This window comes from Microtus ochrogaster, unplaced genomic scaffold, assembly GCF_000317375.1.
Source record: "Microtus ochrogaster isolate Prairie Vole_2 unplaced genomic scaffold, MicOch1.0 UNK66, whole genome shotgun sequence".
Lineage (NCBI taxonomy): Eukaryota > Metazoa > Chordata > Mammalia > Rodentia > Cricetidae > Microtus > Microtus ochrogaster.
The window spans coordinates 839,058-848,446 of record NW_004949164.1 but is presented as its reverse complement, the minus strand read 5'-3'; the positions used below and the strand labels follow the sequence as shown (position 1 = coordinate 848,446).

Genomic DNA, 9,389 nt, shown 5'->3' with positions numbered 1-9,389 from the left:
CACACACACACACACACACACACACCACTCACAGATACCTAATGCATGGGAGTTTTGCTGTTCACCACTGAAGGTCTTCTGTTCCTTCTGGACTTATTAAGTGAAAAACTAGAGGTCATAGCAGCTCTCTCTCCACCCCGCTCTGCTGAGGCACACTGCCCCTTTGCCTTGACTAGGAAGGCTTTGAACGGGCCTAGCTGTGGGGAGAGACGGAATAGGATAGGAGATTGCTAAACATTTCCTCACCTGCTGTTGCACTTGGTTCTCTAACTCTGGGCCAGACATGCAGAGTCAAGAGACACTCGGAGAAATGGAGCCTTAGCAAAAGGAGGCATCTGAATATGCATTTTCCCTGGGTAAATGATGGGCTGGCACTATGAGACAGAGATTTCTACAGCGTATCTTCAGTGTACAGTGTTGGCTGCCATTTTTATATTGCTTTGGGTAACTCAACACTGGCCATTTCTCCCAGAGCTTCCATAACCATGTGGGTTCTCCATCTACCCAGTCACATTAAGGGCCAAGTGTTTTCATGGAAGATACATGATATTGTTTGGCATGTGTGCGGATGTTAAGTACAACCATAGATAAAGTAGTAGATTTCCCAGCAGGTCATCCACACACCCATGCACTTGACTTTCTAGTTTAAAAGGAAGAAAAGCTGCCTTTTATCTGTGCAGCACAGAGTTCCCTCTTCGCAAAGGTGAACCTCTCAACCCTTCTGTATTCTCGAGATCCCATCTCTGTATCTGTGTCCACGTGGTGACCTGGGTTTTCTCCTTTCTCTACTCCTCTTTCCATCAGGCTACGGCATAACCAATTTTCTTTATCTTTTCAATTTGGGTTTTGTTGAGTTTTCTCCTGTTTTCAGTTTCATTATCTCTTCTCTAATTTCAATCCAATTATTTCTAATTAAATTTCTCTGCTTTTCTAGTGTTTTACGATAGGGACATTAATGATTTCAGGGTTTGCTTTTCTCCTAAATACTTACTATAATTGTCCTCATAAATGCCGCTTTCACTGCATCCCACAGAATTTATATTTTGAATTGTATATAGCTTGATACACATAATTTCTCTTATGACTTTAAATTATTGGTTGTTTAGAAGCATGTTGTTAAATTTCCAAACATTTGCATTCCCACTCTCATTCTGTTATTGATTTCTACTTTAAATGTACTGTGACCCAAGAATATGCTTTGTGAGATTATTGTTCTGAGAAAATAAAGCGTTTCATTTTTGTCATGGTGAAAACCAAACAAAAGATTTTATGGCCCAATGTGGATCTTAGTGAATATTTTTGTGAGCTCAAGAAGAACATGCATTGTGCTTCTGGCTGGATTATTCTATTGACAACAATTAGATCAAGTTGATTGATGGTGCTGATAAGAGACCAAGTAGGAATTTGATTGCCATCTTGCTTGATCTCTATTGGTTATTAAGGCAGTGCATCCTCAGCATTGAGGCCCCCTTTTGCTCTGAGTTTCCAGACTCATGTATTTTGATACTTCTTGTTAAATTCACGTGTGTGTAAGGTAAGACTGTGGTGTTTTCTAGGAGAAACAGCTCCTTGATAATATCCTCTCTACTAAGGTCTGATCTCTGTAAGGTTAATAGAGACACCCCAGCTTTCTTTCGACTAGAAACGGTATGTGTTTCTCCATCGCATCACTTTAAACTTACATTGAAAGTAGAGTTCTTACAGATAACATATAGTTCCTAATCTAACATAAAATTCGTTTGTAGTTGCTGTGCATTCTCCATGTTCCTGTTGCCATGACAGCAGCTCAGAGATTGCTTCCCCAAATCAGTACCCTGCCACTGCCAGTGTCCACAAATAGGGTGCCACCTGAGGCCTTGTGGGCAAGAGGTCACACAGGATCTAATGATTTACAGAATGTCTGATGACAAAGCAACTTCTGTGTTCCCTGAATCAGATGACCTTTCCGGAGGGAAACGGACCATCCGTGAAGCACTGTGCCAGCTGTGAAGACCTGAGGTATAACCACCATGGAGTTCCAGTTGTTAGCTTTATAACCACTCAGTGCTCCTCACACCCTGCTACCATCCAGATGTGGACATCCAATGCAACATCTGCCTGGACAACCATCAGGATACATGGTCTGCCCTATATGAGGTCAGGACATTTTGTTCTCTATCTAGAACCTGTTAGAAGAACCCAGCACAGCCCTTTGTACACATGTGCTGCCAAGCCCTGGAAACTCCCCAAAGCTAAGGTGCCATACCCCAGCGGGCCAGCCTCCCTCCCATGGTATCGCTGTTTGTCCTTAGGAAAAAAAATAAGGCCAATCCTTTCCCTTATCTCTATATAGGTCTCTGCTTCTTGAGCTGTGGTGTTATTTCTGTTTTCTTTTTTTTTTCAAAATGAGTTTGCTTGAGCCTTTACAATGTATATTAAATAAGTACGCTTTGATCAGTTTTTGTATAAAAGTCAGTTTGAAAACTGTTGTCTCTTCATTGATGCACTTGGACTGTTCTGAAAGTTATCGGTGATGCACTTAGATAGACACGAGCACGTTGGTGACACAAGCTGTCTGTTCTGTCCCTTCCCGCCCTCCCCTCCCTCTCCTCTTTTGCCTTCTTTTTAAATGTGAGCAGGGCAATAGTTTCTCTCTGCCTCTTTAATCTAGCTCCCATTCGTTCCACTTACCCAGTTGCTTTACCATGCAATAGACTCTCTACTACGATCTTCAGGAACACACAGCAGTTTTTTGCATAGGTGATGAAAAGCTAATGTTTTTATTTTATTTTCACCTTTTCTTTCTTTGATACAACTCCTGCTTTTACCTTGATCTAAGTTTCTAGTCCTTATCATTTCCATTCTGACAGAACCAATTCATTTAAACATCACTTGTAGAATGTCGACTTTTTCTATTTTAAATCATAGTTATAACTTTCCAATCCGACAAGCTCTGCATCTGTGTCATTCTGTAAGAGGCGAATGATTTACACAACCTAACGAGAAAGCAAAGCTCTGATTCGGATGATCGCTCTGTTTCTGTAGGTTGTCTTGCCCACCCCGCATTTTAGGGTAAGAGGAGGCATACTTCCAATTTCTTTTTTTGGGACATATTAGGTAACAGGAAACGAGAGCCAGGTCTTTAGACTGATAATTTATGTTAATAGAGCAAGACAATTGGGCTTTTTTTTTCGTGCAGAATATATGTGTGGCATGTATTAGTATCTGTGTATGCATGAATGTTCACATGTTTGGGATCTATTGTATGTGCTTTCTGGTGTGTATGCACATATGTACCTAAGGATCTGCATGCTCAAAGTTGACATGAGCTGTCTTCATAGATCACTTCCCACTTGACTTACTACCGCAGGGTCTCTCACAAAACTTGTCCCTTCTTTCAGCTTCTTAATGTGCGGAGGAGAGTTGACAGCCCTCAAGACCCTCACAAACTGGGGCAAATGCAGGAAACGTCTCTGAAAGTATTTTACAGAATTCCCGTTTCCTAGTCAGCACGTTCAAACCCTGGTAGACTGCTCTACTGCCAGCCAGCCCTCCCAGGCTTCTGGGTTAGACTCTTGTGTTGTTAGTTTGTTCACATGACTTCCTGCTCAGTTCAAGTGCTACATACCCACAAACCTCTCTGGAGCTGAGCAGAGCCCGTGCTCTCTGAGACTTAAGAGGGAACACCTGACATGTGGAACATATGGCTCTCCCTGCTGGTGTTGAAGGAAGGCAGCCTCACAAGAGGCAAACCATGAAACCTAGGACTTGTTGCCACAGTTTATAATGCTCTTTGGAGTCTAAGGACAACACAATCCTCATCTCTCTGACATGGAAGCTCCCACAGGTGCTTTACAAGAGACCCCCCCAGACTTTAGCGCCTCCAGCATCCCTCCATATTATGATGTTTGTCACTGGAGTACCTTCTTGGCTTCTGCTGGGGTGGGCTTAGCAATGAAGAAATGCACATGGCCTTGAGTTAAATTGTATCTCTATGTCACAAGGAGCAAGGATCTTGCAATCAGCATCCTTGCCTGTATCTTTCCCTTCTGGCATCCTGAACAATACTCTCACAGGACTTTTGGTTTTCTTTGAGTATAGTCATTGGGTAATGACCTTTTATCTTCATTTGGAATCAAAAAACAGGGACCACTTATGTTAATCCTGACTGATAAGCAGAATATGTGAGTTTTTAAAATTGCTTTTAGACACTGTTTGGAGAATCAAAGAAATAAACTATTGGTTCATGTGATATTTGGTACACAGATGTCTAGAGCAGCCAGGTAAATATAGATTTGTTTTGTTTTAGAAAGACGATCTTGCTGTGCAGTCCAGGCTGGCTATGATTTTCTTGCATCCTCCTTCTTTGGGCTAGGATATCAGGTATATATCACCACACATAGCCAAATCTTTATTTTCCTTTTAATGGATGGTATATAAAATGCCAACGGGTATAAACAAGGAATTGGCTCCTTAATGCATCCCTCTGACCTAGAAACAGAGGACATTTTCTATCTTTCAAGATTGTGTTCCCTCCCTGTTTCCTTATAAAACAATGTGGACCACCATGGTGAAAACTTGCGGTAAACCAGAAAGAGATGGAGAGAAATACTGCACTTAACAGACACCTAAGTATGCATTCCTGAGTACTGCTCTCCTTTGAGCTACATTTGGATACTTAATAGTCGACTTTCTATGATGTTGAAGGATACAAGGCACTTAATGTTTCATGACATTCTTTGAGTCAGAAGTCTGTCTTGGGCTTCACTGAGACTCTAGTGAAGCAGCGTAGGGAGCAGGGATATCATGAAGCGGAGATGAGAAGAGGCCTAAAGAAGGGTTGACGGTGAGCAGAAGAGACTCATCCAAAGACAGAGTGAGAACACTCATTGTAATTTCTAGGGTTGGAAGTAGACAGGAAGTAGAGGAACAAGAGAGAAGAGGCATTATGAAGGTGATCAGGCAGAGGGAGTGAGCGCGTTAAGACAGGAGAGCAATGGCTCAGGGAAGAAAAAGGGAGAGCCGAGATGTACAACTCGACATACAATGCCCTTGGTTCCAGGGTGAACCCTCCAACACATGCACGTCCATGTCTGTGAGCGAAGGCTGGGATCACTATGATGGCTCACTGCATTGTACAGACTGCCATTGTACAGACTAGAAATCATACCTTGTTTTGTTTAAGGGCACCTTTCTCTTTCATGTGAGGGCAGTCCTTTCCCGTCACCACCGCTTTGATATCTGCCACCGGCACTGCAATTCATAAAAACAATGAAAGTTATGACACCATTGAAAGCTTCAATGTCAATACAGGAGCAAAGGTACTCATTGAGTCTGCTACCATGGTTGGCACTGCCCGAAGCCACTACAAAACAAAAAAGAAACGAAGTGACAAGAGGAAGAGGTCAGGCAGCGTTCAGAGACTAGACACTCAAGCATACAAGGTTCTGGTAAAAAGTATCTTTAGCATGCTAGTTCCATAAATATAATTTGGTTCACTAAAAATTAAAATAAGACCTACCATAGTGGTGCTGTTAGTGATGGTATTATAACAGATGTGGCATTAGGTAATAGTGGTTATGGCAATATAGACACTGTAAGGCTTTCTGTGTGCTAGGATCAATGCCAAACGCTTCATATAGATTGATACCTCTAGGTAGCATTTGCATCTTTGTTGTTTGTTTCTGAGTGGTGGATAAGCAGAGCAAGTGTATCTAGCCCAAATCACCTGTCTGACTCCACAGTTCGGAACTCGCCTCCAAAATTTCTCCCTTCCCCAAATCGTTAATTCTCATAACAATTCCTTAAGGTAGGTTTAGCTGTCCCTGTTCAACAGGCAATGGAAATAAACTCAACACAATAAAGGAGCCTTTCCTTTCCAATAGAGCCTTTGGAAAATAATGCAGTTAGATAGAACGATGTTATCTTAAGTCCTGCTCGGGAGTAGGAGGGAGATAAGAAGCAGAAAAAGCACCGCATTCAAAATACTCTTTAAGATCAAATGAGAGGGACAAGGACAGGTAGGGTGGTTCAGAACCTTGATTTTAAAAAACAGCACTAAGTTATCCATCCTTCTCCAATCCCAAATCTGCCAGCCCCACAAATGATTGTGAAGCCAGCTGCAGATGCTGGCAGGCTTGGCTTTGCCGAAGGAGAGTGGGAAGCAATCAGTTCCCTACACTTCCTTAAAAGTGGGCATAATGGCAGATTTCATAGTTTAAGCTTGTACATCCACACTGAATAAACTGATTATAAGGTTGATAGTAAACGATGAAATTATAAATTTACAGAATATTAAAACACTAGATCAGGAGGGTCCCTTAAAAGCTAATGTCCCAGAATAACAAAGACAACTGAGAATTCTGCCTAAGTATGGTAATGTGCCCAGAGCTGTCAACCCAGAGAAGTGGGGAAGTGAGGAGCTCCTCCAGAGTGTCTGGAGGCTTCTCCATCATCTACTTCACAGCATCAGCTCCTCCGTCATGTAGTCAGTCCATAGTTGTACTCAATTTTAGTATCAATTCCTGGCTTCTCTTTCTCCCTTCCGGGCACAAGGAAGACAATGCTTCCCAGCAACTTTGCAGTTAGCTGGGGTCTTGTGCTCTGGCCAATGAAATGTAAGAGGAAGTACCAAAAAGTCCCTGTCTGCCATTTCATTCTTCTGTGTTCCAGCATGCTGATACAGGTATATATGTAAATGGCTTGTGGCTGTAAGTGACTGGGGTCCTCCTTCATCACCATCATGGGTTAGAAGTCTTTTGCTGTGCTAAGACTCAGAGGTGTAGGGCTGCCTGCTCCTGTACCACAGTGGAGCAGTGTGGCCTCTCCTGACCAATTCAGCCCTATATCTCAGATGCCTTTTCTTTCTGACCCTCTCCTGACCTCCTCTGATTAAACATCTTGTAGGTGGGTGCTAAGATTCCTGAGCCTACCTTGAACACTGGCTTCAGGTCTCACAAGTCCATTTTCATAACCAAGGACTGGCCTTGCTGCCTACCTGGCTGATCTGTGCAGGGAGTATCTGAACACTAGGAGAAGCTGGTTGCATTTGCAATGGAGACACTGAAGGGAATTTAAAATCTAATTAGCAAGGCAATTCAAAATTCCTCTGAAAGCTTCATCAGGAGTTTGAATCACAAGTATATTGTAGAGAATCCTTTGTTATAAGATATGAAATGCTTAACGAACTCCACAGTGTCTATCCTCTGCAAAAGTAAGTTACCCCTCGGCTTTGAAAACATGTAGAATGGGACCAGGAAAATACAAAACTGCCATGGATCAGTCTTTTGAATCCTCAATGCAAAGGCTTCACAGAAGGGAATCTCTTTTCAATGGATATTGTGGCTGTACATATTTTATATTTAAATATCCATTGTCCTCTATCAGGGAGATAAGCTGCTGTGCCGCTCATGGGATTATGACTAAAAAGAAAACACAAATTCTAAAAATACAGTCCCTTTGAAAAGCTGGGTTTTTTTTTTTCCTTTCTTTCTTTTCATAGCTTTTCTCTAGCTGCACTGGAGGATTAGACATGGGGAGAGCCATAACCAGTGTCTTCTGGTCCAGGGGCAGAAACCAAGGGCTCATGCTCACACCATGGGGAGCTCACAAGGGCTTCAAAGCCAAGCTAGCTTTTTGATTTGGTCTTTTGACATGGGAGAAAGATAAAGAAGTAGGGACCAGAGATGGAAGAAGCAGGAGGCCATCAGAGAAAGCACCCTTACTCTGGGGTACACCTTCACGTCTCATAACTACTCAGTTTAGAGAGGATTGGGGTGAATTGCCATTCACCACCATTTTGCATTCGAGAAGAACCCCTTACATGATATCACACAGCTAGCCAGGAACAGATCTGGTCTTAGTGCTCCATGCTCCCTTCCTAGGCCACCTTTGGGTTTGGAAGGTGTCAGTATCATAATGAAAACAGCCACGAATGTGGGCTTCACTCCAAGCACATTCAGGAAGCTCCTTGCTAGTATCTTAGAAGAGACTTTAATTATGATTTAAAGAAAAAAATAATACTGAAAAACCAACGTGGCCACAGCGATGAGAACACTTTTAGCTTTGTTTTCCTGGTGTCAAGTCAAGGCAAAACGTCTCCAGGAGGCAGCTCGCCCTATGCCTTTGGTACCTGCTGTGTGCAGACACTGCTGTGGGCAGGTATCCTCTGTAGACGCTTCTGTGACAGGAGACAGGGTGGAGGCAGGTCACGCCAATAGTTAGTACAGAGCCTGCTCTCCCTAACCTAGCGGATCAGTCTCATAGCACTGAGTGAGGGTCCATTCTGTGCCTTTGTAACCAGAAACCAAGGCTTTGGGGGCTCATTCAGCCTCTTCTTCTACCACTTTAGGTTTAAGCTCTCAGAGTTCCAGACGATTTTTAGCTCAGGCAGGAAAATGGTTAAGTAAAATTGGCCGTGGAGCTGTTTGGCTGCCTGCAAACATCCTTATCTCACTGTTTACTAACCCATGACTGTCAACTAGCTATACTTAATGCTTCTCTACCTCGCTTGCCTTATCTATAAAATATGGATGAAATGCCCCTTCGGGATGTACAGTAGATAACTTATGTAAGCTCTGAGCACCGAGCCTAGCATACATTATGCACTTAGCAAATGCCACCTGCCATTATTCCTATTACCAATAATCTGCATTAATTCTCTCAGTAGATGGAGGGACCGAAATTCTTCGCTGTGATTTCATGACCCAAATCCCCCCACTCTCCCTGGCTGTCAGCTGCTAGCCTCATCCTCTATAATAGGCTTAATCTTTGAGGAGGGCACTGGCCTGTGCTTTCCTCTGAGGTGGGAGTGAAGAACACTGGCCTAGATTCTTCCAAACTGAGGCCTTGAGGGGTCCCAAGCGTGGCTAGGAAGCAAATGAGTCTCATGTTTAACGGGAGTGATGGTGACGACAGCCTGGAAGCCCTGAGAGGGAAGCAGAGTAAGAGGGGATGCGGGGAAATGTGGATTTTTCAAGGGCCCTGTTTCCTAGCAATTAGGAAGAATATGGAAAGCCTTGGCTCAACGCTTAAGGGAGAAGACAGCTAAGAAGAATCCTTCAGTCCTCACTAATTCTAGCTGTAGTAGAAGGTCCAGTTGAACCATTTGACTCATCAATATCTTACTATTTAGCCCTGGTAAAGTCAAGGGTGGAAGATAATTCCCCCTGCCTCAGGAGAAGACAAAAATACACGGCAAGGCAATGACTCTTACCATTAATTAAGGGAAATGATCCTTTTCCTTTTTTTCTTTTATTGAAAATGGATTTTTTCGTAAGTTTTATATATATATATTTTGGTTTTCCGAGACAGGGTTTTTCTGTGGTTTTGGAGCCTGTCCTGGAACTAGCTCTTGTAGACCAGGCTGGTCTCGAACTCACAAAGATCCGCCTGCCTCTGCCTCCCGAGTG

The 9,389-nt window shown here is 43.0% G+C and overlaps 1 protein-coding gene across 6 annotated transcripts in view; it reads right to left on the bottom strand.

Moving 5' to 3' along the window:
- The window catches only part of Elmo1 (engulfment and cell motility 1), a 532,260-nt gene that overhangs the window by 9,422 nt on the left and 513,449 nt on the right, over positions 1–9,389 (bottom strand). For all 6 annotated transcript variants that reach the window (XM_026777428.1, XM_005369890.2, XM_026777430.1 and 3 more), the window contains one exon: positions 5,150–5,232. In XM_026777428.1, the coding sequence (XP_026633229.1) occupies positions 5,150–5,232 (83 nt within the window). The remainder of the gene's footprint in view (positions 1–5,149; positions 5,233–9,389) is intronic.